The sequence below is a fragment of the Lissotriton helveticus genome, chromosome 1_1 (assembly GCF_964261635.1).
Source record: "Lissotriton helveticus chromosome 1_1, aLisHel1.1, whole genome shotgun sequence".
Lineage (NCBI taxonomy): Eukaryota > Metazoa > Chordata > Amphibia > Caudata > Salamandridae > Lissotriton > Lissotriton helveticus.
This window is the reverse complement of record NC_136057.1, coordinates 1,894,928,848-1,894,941,819: the sequence shown is the minus strand read 5'-3', so window position 1 is coordinate 1,894,941,819 and position 12,972 is coordinate 1,894,928,848. Positions and strand designations below refer to the sequence as shown.

General features: G+C 45.6%; 1 protein-coding gene across 4 annotated transcripts in view; it reads right to left on the bottom strand.

Annotated features, from left to right (window-relative positions):
- TPR (translocated promoter region, nuclear basket protein) overlaps nt 1-12,972 on the bottom strand; it is a 728,231-nt gene that overhangs the window by 485,611 nt on the left and 229,648 nt on the right. For all 4 annotated transcript variants that reach the window (XM_078642622.1, XM_078642637.1, XM_078642629.1 and 1 more), the window contains exons 24-25: nt 12,387-12,503; nt 4,065-4,268 (exon numbers count right to left, since the gene is read on the bottom strand). In XM_078642622.1, coding sequence (XP_078498748.1) covers nt 4,065-4,268; nt 12,387-12,503 — 321 coding nt within the window. The remainder of the gene's footprint in view (nt 1-4,064; nt 4,269-12,386; nt 12,504-12,972) is intronic.

The window sequence follows — 12,972 nt, the reverse complement described above, 5'->3', positions numbered from 1 at the left end:
ATGTCACACCTGTATGACCTGGAGATGCGCTTGAGTGAGAAACCATCTCACAAATACTCATGATTTTCAAATAAGGAGGACACTATGAACACCATCTCTGCATTGGAAGGTGGTGAGGCTTTTGGGCATGGAGGGTAAAACCAAAAGCCATGGAGAAGAGCTCTTGTGCACCTAAGGTGTTCCGTAACCACCAGCAAGGACCACTGTCCCAGTGATAGCACCACATCGGCAAGCACTTTCCTAAAAACAGTCAAAGTTGTTGAGGTGTATGACTTGTCTTTGATGGGGGCACTCGAGCTATGAAAGAGCCTCAGAGTTTTCTATATTGCTGATGCAACTGCCTCACTAGTGACCAGCGAGCAAGCAAGGGTCCCTACTGTGGTTTTTTTAGGTCATCAAACAGCAGCACACCACCAAAGTGTGAGTCAAGGTGACCAGGACATCTCTGTAAAAGTCAGCAGAGCACATGAAGGTATGGCTGGCAGTGGTATCCACAGAAAACCAACACAAAAGTGTCGGCTTTAAAGTGTCTCAGCCTTCAGTGGCCAGATCGGAAGAGCCAGTTTAGCCAATTCCTACAAGACACAAACATAGCAGGGACTGTTGGTTATCTAAGAACTCCCATTACCAACTATGCTTGAGTCCACCCTGGCAGTATCATCTGACCAGGGTGTGGATAGGCGCCAATGAGGAAGCATGTCACGATAAATGAGTGAGGCGTCTACTCCAAAATCTTTGGATAACCAATCAGAAGAAAACAATTAAGCAGAGAGTGCAACTATCATCCTATTACAAAGAGGGAACTGGATATAGTTCCAAGAAACCCCTGTTTAATCAGTTGCCTATGTGATTTAAATGTTCAGTAGTGGGAGAGTGCAACTGATTTCACTTTCTCTCGCTCTCTTTTGGTGATTTCAAGCCTCGGAATCATTACATTCTCTGTGGCCATAATCTTTCAGGCTTAGTTATGGGCTTCAAAATCCTGTTCCAAACCCAGCTACTCCTTAAGGGGAAATGTCTGGGCTCTAGAAAGGGGCTGTTCACCAGGAGAAACCCTGATATTTTCTTTTGCCACCTGGATGACTTTAGCAGACTGAGGGCAGTGCCATGATCGGCTATGGGGTGGCAGTGAGGAGACCCTGGATGGGCGGTGTGTAGCACACTGTTATTTCTTTCTAGGCAACGAATCAGGCAGTTGCAGAGCATCATCTTTGGAGTGACTAAGCCTGAAAGAGCAGGCCCATTCTTCAGGAGCGTTTCATAAGTTAATAGAACTATCCGGAGGGAAGACCTCAGTCTGCACAGGGTCAGACTTAGCCAGGAATACCAGCAGGATCTGTTACAGCTTTGGAACTGGCTCCTAGGAAAAGCCATGCATCGGGTTTGGCATCGGGACCCCTAACAGACCCAAGAATAGGACTGTTTTCTAGAGGATATGATTTCTCTTTCCCATGCTTTGTAGTTTCTGTGTGAAGCCCTCTTGGAAGAGCATTCCCAATCAGGAGAACGGGTACACTTTGGTGTATAACAGAGGCCCAAGGCCAGAAGTAATTTGGGCTCCAATTCCGATGGCCTTCTGTAGCACCATTGGCACAAATTGCAAGCCACCGAGTTCTGGACAGAGCCAAGACACGATATGAAGATGTCTTAAGAATCTGATACCTTCATCTGCTTGGAGCAGTTAGTACAAGGAGACATTTAACCTAGTCTCTGTCAAACCTGAGGAATATCCATCAGTGAAAGCCCCATACCATGTAGAGGGGGTGCAGAAAAACAGGAACTTGTTGGTGCCTATTATATGCCTGTGTGACGCCACCTAGCAGGGCTAGCTGCAGTTGAGGCTGCATGGAACCCCCAGTGGTTCTGGCGAGCTGCTGCTTGGTTAAAGGTTTCATGGACCAGTCTGACAGCTGGAAGGATATTTGAAAGGTGAAGAATCTGAAGGAATAAGTATCCTTTAGAAGCAATACTTTGTGAAATGTGCAAACCACTGTTCACCATCGTTGCTATGCCGAGAGCTTGTAGATGTGAAAGACAGGTTTTTACATGTAGCTTAAAACATTCGGCCTCCCTATTGATATGGGAAGATGAACTTTACCCCTTAAGAAAAAGGCAGCTAGTGCTTTTTTTAAAAAACAAGGATGAGGTAACTAGAGACAAAAATACTGCCCTTACCTTGCAGGCATGAACTTTCAAATGGCAGATTCAAAGTTCAGTGTCATGCAAAAAGACCCTGTATGTGCACGAGGACCTGGGGTTCTAACAGAAGCACCTTAGAAGAAGTTTGTGCAAGCCCCACACTTACCCATTCTAAGGCAGAGTGGAGCTCTCAATCGACAAGACTTCCGGGCATTATCAAACCGATCTCCCGCCATATGTGATGCAGGTCCTTCTTGTTTCTAGTGTCCACAGGCCAGCGTCTAAATCATCCTCCTCGGTTTTGCAAAGGGGTGGTTTGCAAGCATATTAGCCAGGTCGTTCCACTGTAATCTGAAGCCATTTGTAGTTACGGGCCCAGTCTCCAAGCGCTGCTGCTTCACAATTTAATTCTCCACTCCACGCAAAGGGGGTTGATTTTCAGAGACACTAACCTAATCGTTACAAACACACGAATCAGATGACTGATGAGTGGGGTCAAACAGGATGAGTTTTGCAACCACGGGACTTGTTCAAGATGGTTGACTAACATATCAGAAACAGTGCTGTTGACGGCAGTGCTACAGGAGCAGGAGTAGTTGCAGCAAATCCAGAGTGAAAGCACCTAGAGGAAGGCACTCGAGACATAAGAAGAATCAGTGATGGTAGTAATCATAAATGTAGATGGTGCAGAAAGTGGCAGAGCTAAGGACTCCCAAGCCGGATCTTTACAAGGTATATTTGCCTTCCTATCAGCATCAAGCACTTTCTTGGATGACCTTCAGATGTATATGGCAATTCATTAGTGAAAACCCTTTTCTAGTGCATCTCACCTTTGTCCGAGCAACGTTTTGCATCTTTTTGGAAGTTCCAGAATGAGAAGATTGATCACTTGAAGATGGGACATCCGTAGAAAACTTCTGTGGCCATCTCAAGAGCCTCAGTTTGCCATTTAAAGCTTTAACATAATAGTTCCTGCAGATTTTACACGGAGATCTTACAATCTCTTTCCTTGTCCTTAGGGTAAAAGTAATATAAACCGTTCTTGTGGGTGTCCTCCAGTTAAATTCTTTCCTTACACCTTGAACTAAAGGCTCTCTATGGAGCCCTCTTGTTACTCTGTCATTTATTCAAGAAATGTACCTTATGCTGGCCATGAAACACCAAGACTGAGCCAGAGGAGAGGAGATTCACAGAGATGAGGAAAAACCCAAACCTGAAGAGAAGGTAAAGCAGAGCTCTACAAAACTACCTTCCACACAACATGCATTAGTATTCTGCACCCAACTACCACCATACCTCAAAGTGCTTCCTTCTGATAGGAAGAAGATTGGGTCTTTTTCAAAGTACAAAAAGTTACACTCATGGGTCACTTTTTCAGGCCTTCTTTGCAGAAGACTGATTTCAGAATGGAGAATGATTGGTAGGTCGGACACTGAATGATTCAAGCGTGTGAATCTATAAAAAATGAAATTCTAGAGAATAAGCACTGAAGAAAGTCAACACTTCCTTTAGAGTAGAACAACTAATCATGAAGCATGTCCACCAATCATAGATGAACTAAATACCTTTTCCTTGGCAAATGCAAATCACTGCACAAATGTCTAGCCAACTCATTTGGTTTTGCTCTTTCCAGACCATTATTGTAGAGAAAAGTCCTAAACTCTCCTCCATATCAGAACCAGCCACTCCCATTAGGCCTTCATTTAATTCAATTTTAGACTCCCTTACCAAATTGCATCTACTGTACCTTTTAGTTCTTGCTTAACCGGTGAGAAGAACTAGATAGAAAGTCCTTGAAAGTCTTCAATGAAATATTGAGGCCTCATCAACAAAACATTACATGAGGCAGAGGGTGACTCACTGTAGAGTTCCATAGGACACTCTGGTAAGAGACCTGGAGTATCCCCAGTCAAACAGGACTTTACCTTTATCATTCTCTCCCGTTCTTCCATCGACGCTTTGAACTCCAGCAGCTGAGATTCTGCCTTCTGTGTTTTGTCTTCTAGTTTCTGACACACAGAATTGTTTTTGGCAACTTGTTCCTTCACAGCCTGCAGGACCTCAACATCTGCAGCATGAAGCATGAGCTCCCGCTCATACTTATTCTGCGCTTCAGAAGCAATCTTGGCCTTTGAGAAAGGAAGAAAGGAGAAACCAGTAAATGACAATTGAGCGATTATCTAAGAAATTAACATTAACCAATACCTTTCTCAAAGTTCTGCCTTGTTAACATTTACTTCATAAATAGGTTTACACATTCACCAATCAAGTGTACAGTATTTCGTCCACAGAAGGGAAATAGTACATTTATATCACACTGTACAAACAAATCAAAATGGGGTTTCAGCTGCTAGATACTAAACAGTTCAGATATACCCAACATTGACACGGAGTATCCCAACCAGCTGCAATGGAAACTAGAAGACCCTAGGTTTGCATTGACTACAAGTAAAGGGTGAGGACAGCCATTTAGAGCCAGTTTTGATGTGTAGTGGTGTAACATGTTAAGAGCCCATGGGTCAACCAGGAGTGTAGAGGATAGAGAAAAAAAACCTTCCAAGTTCCTTTTGAGTTGGTGGCATGGCTGCGACTTCTCCAGTGGGACAGACAACTCAAACTTATGTAGCAGGTAGAGGACTACTACCTCAAGTGCTCTAGACAAATCCGAAATCTGAGAAAGTTTTCTGCCGACAGAGGCAAGATGTTTGGTATTATGCTACCCATAAATTCAGAGGTGGGTATAGCGGGCCTGTGTAAGGTTCTTTCCACTGTATTCTAATGGGACAAATATGTCATACCTATGACCAACTTAAAAATAACCAGGCAAAGAAAAAGGTCTACAGCAATAAATAGCAATGAGCCAAATTTAACTAGATTAGAACACAGTATTAGCATTTGTATCACCATAATTTCAAGAGCTTAACAGCACAAGATAGCACAGATCTGTTCGGATCATCCTGATCGAGTCACACCAAATTTTGACCCAGAAATACCTGCAAACTAATGAATTATACAGGGCTTGTTTGTTCAGATTCAGTGGCTTCATATGCATGCGGTAATGCCAGATCTGTTTGAGGCCTAGCTGTATTTCCTTTAGGAGCGTGTTCAAGGAGTGACAATATCACAAAGTTTGAGTATTGGATCTTTTTATTTGTACAGTTTCACGAAGGAGTCACTATTTAGTGAAGTAGCATTCAACTACAGACATTTTATACTTCAGATAGGCTAGCTAACCAAAATATTGTACTTTAAATTAAGCATCAGATCCATCTGGGCCATTCCATGGAACACCAGTGGTGTTTGAGGATTAGAGTGTCAGGCCAGTTCTAGGGGACTAAGAGAATGTTGGAGCAACTAAGCAATCCTTAGTATTGCATGTTGTCCCAGGAACTTCAGGAACCTGACCGTAATATGAGCTTAACAATAGCGAATAACCTCTTTCCAAGTTTTGACTTTGGGGTAGAGTGGCAGATAGTCTGAGGTGGAGGGCTAGGGTGTTCCAGGACTTGGCAGCGAGGAAGGGGAAAGGACTTTCCATAGTCTTTTGGGTCCGTGGTATGGTGGCCAGGGTGGCTGGGCGGGGCGGAAGTGTCTTTTGGGTGCGTGGAAGGAGAGGTGGCTGTTCCGGTGTTGTGGAGGGCCTTGTAAGCGTGGGTGAGGAGTTTGAAGGTTATTCTTCTATCTGCCAGGAGCCAGTTGAGTCGGGGAGGTGTTGAGTGATGTGGCTGTGTCAGGCAAGGTTGAGGACCAGCCTAGGCTGGAGCTTGCTGAGGTTTTTCTGGGCAACACCGGCATAGATGTGTTGCCGTAGTGGAGTCTGCTGCTAATGAGCATGTGAGTGGCTGTCTTTCTGGATTCAACGGGGATACATCTGGGGGTCTTTCGTAGCAGGTCGAGGATATTGATACAGGCAGAGGATACGGAGTTGATACGATAAACAGTGAGCGATGCGTCTAGTATGATGCAGAGGTTTCATGCGTGGTCCGGGGAGGGAATAGTTGGTAGCACAGAGGGCCACCATGTATCGTTCCATGTGGAGTTCTGTCTTGTCCGAGTTGAGCTTAAGGAAGCTGTACTTCATCCAGGTGGCGACAGCTTTCATCCATCCTTGGAAGTTGTGCCTGGTGACGTTGGGTTTGTTAGTGAGGGAGAGGATCAGCTGTGTCTCATCAGCATAGGAAACTATGTTGAGTCCGTAGTTTCGGAGGATGGTTGCGAGGGGGGCCATGTAGACGTTGAAGAAGGCGTGGCTGAGAGAGGAGCCCCGGGCCAATCCGCAGTTGGTCTCCGTCGGTTCCGAGAGGTATGGTGGAAGTCTGACCCATTAGGTTTCACCTGCAAGGAAGGATCGGATCCAGTCGAGGGCTTTGCAACGGTTGCGGGCATCATGGAGTCTAGCGGTTTAGGGTGCGGTGGGACACTGCGTTGAATGCTGCCGAGAGGTCCAGGATGGTGAGGGTTGCCGTTTGACCCTGGTCGAGGATGGAGCAGATGCATCTCTGGCGGAGAGGAGGGCGGTCTCAATGCTGCCATTGCTATGGTAACCGGATTGGGAGATGTCCAGGATGTGGTTTGTTTCAATGAAATCAACTAGTTTTCTCGATGGCTTTGGCGGGGAAGGAGGCAGGGAGATGGTCCTGAAGTTTTTACGGTCTGTTGGTTCCGCGAAGTGTTTCTTGAGGAGTGGGTTGATTTCAGTGTGATTTCATTTGTCAGGGAAGGAGTCATCTTGAGGGAGCAGTTGATGATTTGGCACAGCTCTGGTGCGATGGCGGCACTGTGGAAGATGCGGTGAATGTTTTGAATGGTCTTTAGGGTGTCATCCATGGTGAGTGGGGTCCAACTGAGCAGCTCTGATCTGCTGCAGTGCTAAGCCATCATTGCACCACGTAGCTGTATGTGGGAGCGTTACTGGAGAAAAGATGCCAGATCCAGTCCTGCACCTAGCGAGTATTGCGAGGTAAGTAATTTGTGGTTAGAAATATCCATCAGAAACCTCTGAACGTACCGACCAAACTCATGCTACCACAGGGAGCGGAAAAATGGGTTTCCGAACTGTACAGCGATGTTTGTAGCCTAGGGAGGCAAACAGTGCCCCCTCAAAGTCTGTGACCATAATCATTTAGGTCGGTGGTAAAACGATTGCTCTTCTGGTGCTCACAAACCAAAAATGTTACACAGCAGACACATGCTGGTGCATTTTAAATACTAACATCAAAACATACTAGCTACCAGTGCTATTATTCAAAATGAAACTTAGAGAAAATGATCAATGTTGCAGATGTGGAACAACAATTGCTGACTTTCTCCATCTGCTTTGCAACACCCCAGAGCTGCTAAGTGTTGGATGGAAGTATCTAAGATTCTCACCAAAATGACTGATGTGGGCGTGGATCAGGACCCTCTGAAGGTCTTGTGGGGATGGGTCAATGGCATCTCTGCTGCTAAGAGCAATGGCATCTCTGCTGCTAAGAGCAATGGCATCTCTGCTGCTAAGAGCAATGGCATCTCTGCTGCTAAGAGCAATGGCATCTCTGCTGCTAAGAGCAATGGCATCTCTGCTGCTCTGGTGCTTTTGGTGGTCAAACATCAAATCTCATTACATTGGGGAGGGAGATGCTCTGTGATCCCCCAGACAATGTTTAGCATATTAGGTGTTGTGAGAAAGTGAGTTCCTGTTGCAGTACCCCCCACTTTTTGCCTGATACCTGATGCACCTTTCCTAGGTGTGCCCTGGGTCCCTGCCAATCAGGTACCCAGGGCCTGAGTTCCTTCCCTAAAAACTATACTAAAGCCTAAACCCAATTGGCATCTCTGGCCACATATCAGCCCCTAGTAAATGGTACCCTAGGTTCCCAGGGCATTGTAACCAGAGAAGACCCCCTAAGGGCTGCAGCACTTATTGTGCCACCCTTATGGGGCCCTGTACCTTGACACCCACACACTGCCTTTGCAGGCTGAGTGTCTAGGTGCAGAACTAAACAAAGAGTCGACATTGCACACATCCCTTTTTGCCATGTCCACAACCCCACTGCCCTGGCATACATCAGCCCCCCCTCTAGCTGGGTTCCCCATGCCAGTGGTGTGAGCACAGGTGCTCCTACAGTACCCAGGGCCATTCCTGGGCACTGTAAGTACAGTGATGCCATTAAGAATATATGGTGCTGGGAGGTCATTACTAACTCCACAGCACCATAATGACTACACTGACAAGTTTGATATCAAACCTCTCAGCACATTAAACCCACACTGATGCAAGTGTGGAATTTAATGTAAAATGCACTACAGAGGGCATCTTAAAGAGGCCCCCTGAAACCTATTCTACAATCCATGTCTGGGCTGAGTGGCTGCAGAGGCTGCCACACAGCAGACATGTTGCTGGACCCCTGGGTTGAGAGCCCCCCTGCTCTCCTGGGCCTGCAACAATGCACATCCTGGGTGAGGTGCTATGTCTCCTTCCCCAGGATGGGCAGGGGGAAGCTTTAAAGGCATACCGCCTCTGTGAGCTTCTCCAGACCATTTGCTGTACCCAGCAACTGGCCCCACCATTCCTGACCCCCACTCTGGCGGGAAGGCTGGCAGGAAAAACTACATCAGGAAAGGGGGGGGGGGGGGGTGCCAGCCTGTGCCAGCCCCACCACTCAGGTGGGGGTTGACGAGGTGAAGCATGACCCCGGGCTCCGGCCATCTTGATGAAGAGCCCTGCCTAATCACAGCTAGGCTCCTGCTCCCCTCCCACAGGAGAGGAGCAGGCTAGGGGTTGTATCCACCCCAGGACAGGGACCAATTGGTCCCTGTCCTTGCCCTACCTGCAACACCCCTAAATTCACTATTTAGGGACTCCCTGAACCTTCCTCCCTTCGATCCAGATACCGAAACAAGAAAGAAGAACAAGAAACAAGAAGACCTGCTGTGCAGCTGCTAAGAAAAACAAGACACCAACTGATTTGGCCCCAGCCCTACCGGCCTGTCGACCCTCGAACCTGCTCCTGTTAAGCCCTGGCGTCTCCAGTGGTCAGCAACCTCGAAAACCCCGGAGGACCGGACTGCCTTGTGACTCGGACTACCTGGATGTCCCATGAGCGGTGGTACTGCTCAAAGAAAGTAACAAGCCCTGGCATCAGCCCGGAACCGCAAACCCTGCACACTCTGCACCCGCCAAGCCTGGCCTGTGCTGGAGTGAACCAAGACCATGAGGACGTCCCCCCTGACTCAGAATCCAGTGCCCAAGGACCCTCCTCGACGACCCAGACGACGCCTGAAGCCTCAGCCTGTAGCCTCAGGATAAGGGACCCTTCCAACCGCGACCAGCAGGGGGTAAGATTTCCCGACCTCAAAAGACACCCCTGCACCCGGCGCCCCACGCCCCCGGTGCCCAACTCCTGTGTGCCTACCTATCCTCCAAGATCCCAACTTACCCCTCGAAGTGTTGGTCGCTCCTGAAGAGCCTGCAGCCTTTGTTCCCTTTTCAAGATCCTCATTGGATAACATTGAGCGCCTGACGGCTCAAAAGCACCCTGCACCCAGCCGCCCGAGTGCCCCTGGCGGTGCAACCTGTACCCTATTCTACTTCACCATTTGCCCTGAGCAAGTGACCAGGAGCCCAGCTCCCACAGCTGAGTGGCCTGCTAGCAAGCAGCCACCAACCGGAGGCCCCCTTTCCCTCATTGGATAACATTGGGCCTAACTACCTCTGCACCCGGCCGCCCCTGTGCTGCTGGGGCTGAACCAACTGTACTTACTGGACCCGGGGGGACCCCCTAGTCTATGCCCAGAACCTTAACTTCACCAGTCGAGGACTCACCTGAAAACCGATGACTCACTTTCCTGCCATAGGATAACATTGACTGGTTTGACTCGAAAAATCTTATGTGTGAAGTTTTGAAACTTTAAAATATTCATCTAAAATCAGCTGAATAACGAATTTCGAATAACTCACCTGTGACCAGGAGAGAGGCCAGTACTGTACCTTGTAGCCCAGTACTGAACCGCAAAAGTAATCACAACCGTGGTTACTAGTAATCTAAATTTCGTCCATAGGAAACCATTGACTGTTTTTCTGTGAAAATTGTCTTAAGTGTCTACTTTTGAAAACTACAAATATTCCTTAGAAATCGTACCTTCTACTGAAAAGTAACTGCTTACCTGTTTTAAGTAAAGACCCCAGTGCTGGACTTAGGAGCCCAGTCCTGGATTACAAAAGTAACAAGAACGCACTTTAACTGCAACTTGATTTTCCTACCATTGGATAACATTGCCAGATTTTCATTGAAAAGTTTCAAAGTATGATTTTTTGAAATAGCTTTATATTACTTAAAATCATAGCAATAGCCAAATCGTTTTTGCTAAACTGGTTCCAGTGTAGACCCCAAGACTGAATGTATGAGCCAGTCCTGGGACTACAAAAGTAAATCGATAAAGTAGCTAGCTGCACTTATGTAGAAAACCTATGGAGCTCAATGTTAAATTGTCTTTAGAATTGTGTTGCCTACTGCAACCATTGTACCTATGGTGTTTACAAAGTGTATTGCTTCTTTGCAAAGTAATTATATGAGAGTACTCCTATCGAGAAATGTAAATTTTTATACCTGTTAGTTCTAAAAATAAAACTATATCTTTTGATATAAAAACAATTGGCCCAGAGTTCAGTCCTTGTGTGTGTGAAACCTTTTGCTGACTGTGTACAACAAATGCTTTACACTGTCGTCTGGTACTGCCTTACTGCTCGACCACTTTGGAGTGTAAGGTCAGTCCTGACTTTAACCTCTGTTATACCTCTGTGGTTGGTGGACTCTATACAAACTGTACCTTATTCTGGTCCAGTATATATAGAGCCACTTTCTCACAGGTGTTTTGCAATGAACGTAAAAATTGACACTTATGTCATGCTGATGGGATTGCCTCCAATTACAAGGAGAAATGGGATCCTGTGGGACAGTGCCTTCTTTATTCTCCGATCTCAGAGTTTGAGGTGGAATTACTTAAATAAAACGAAGGTTAGAAGGGCAAGATAGTTTGCATTATAAACTGGGATGAGATTATTCCCATGGAGAGCAAGAGCAGATAAGAAATCGATTAGGGAAGAGACAGTGGTCAGAGTTCATGATGGGGCTAGTCGAGCTGACTAGATATTCGTTCACCAACTTTAACACTAGTTTGTGTACTGCATTCGCTATGTGACGAAAAAAAATGTTTCTCCTGTGAATGATTCTCCACACACCCGTAGGTAGTAACCTGAATGCATGTGTTGTCTACTATTTGAAAGAGCTGAACAACAAAGCAAGAGATGCTACTTTATATCTGTTAATGCATCTATAGATACCATTTGAGAAGCATTTCAGCTACAAAGTTGCAATAACTTTCAGGAATATCAATTTTTAATGCATTTCCTTTAGTGATCAGCTACCTCACGGATTACATTACTAGATGCAATAAATAAGAAAGATCTAGTGGAATTAAAGGCTCTGGATTACCCAAAAAGATGAATACACAATCAACTTCAAGTACACTTGAGGCAAAGAACACCTTCAGTACTGCAGAAACATGGGTAAAATGAGGTCACAACCACAATGGAGGTTGGGCAAATCCTAAATCTTGAGATCAAGTGGAGTTTGGACAAACTAGAAGCCTTTAAGGTTCTTTCTGTCGGAACTTGTAGAATCCTCCCCGGTTGTAACTTATTTTGTTTTAACCTCTTCGATGCTCATGACTAGCTCGTCATGACCACACCCATTTACATTCTGGCCCAGCAAAGCAGAGGAATATCTTGAGCAGCCAATGTGCTAATGCAGCTGTCAAGCTGCCTGCTTCAGACAGGTAATGGAATAACTTTAAAGACAATAACAGAATAAACAAAACAAGAATATACATTACCTAATATTGTTCAATTACATTTTCAAATGATGGCAGAAATGCAAGAGCACAGCTACATTTCTCAGTAAAGCTCATGGTATATGTACAAACTGGCAGGGTTTTGAATATACTGAAGTTTGAAAAGAGCACACAAGTGTAGTATAGTGCCACTCACTCACTTTTTTGTAGTTCAGCAATTTGTTTAATATTTTAGATGACAGGCAATCTCCCAGAGTGTGCAGGGTTCAAATTAACACATTGAAGTGAACTGGCTTCAGTTAATGTTTTAGCACTTGAGCAGGTTTGTGAATAGAGGCCACTTTCTGGCTTCTTTTTATTATACAAAGTAGAGATCAACAACAGCAATATTTCAGCCAATAGGTCCCACAGCTCACCTGTTCCTTGCTGTCCTGCACAGCCGCTTGTTCGTTCTTTGCTGCAGTGCTGGCCCTCTGAAGAGCTTCCTGCACTTCTGACTGCATGTTAGAAAGACTCTTCTTCAACTCCGATAACTGGTAGTGTACACAACAAAAATGCTCCAAATAAGCACTTTCAATCAGCCAAAGGTGTTCAGAGTCAATTATTAACATTAATGTACCCTCCAAAACCCTAGATGATCCTTTGTTCAAATAAATAAAAACTCTAAAAATTATACCTATTTTCCTACAGACTAATGCACATCAGACACCAACTGCAGTTTTTCCTTAACCAGAGAAATGGACTACCCAAAGATTCCTGGTGCCTTAAAGGAAGGCAAGGTAATTCACCTTCAAGTGTGATTGGACACTCAAGACCTATGGTATTAAAAGCTTGGTTTGCACCCTGCTGAAAGCAAAAGTATCATTGAACGATTAAACGTTTAAATACTGGCATGCCTTTTCACATTTCGGTCAAAAGGATTATTTTGGGGCTCATAGTAGTAGAATGGGGTTTGGGATGAGTCAGAGTGGAGGTAAAGGATATATTGAGAGGTATAGGGTG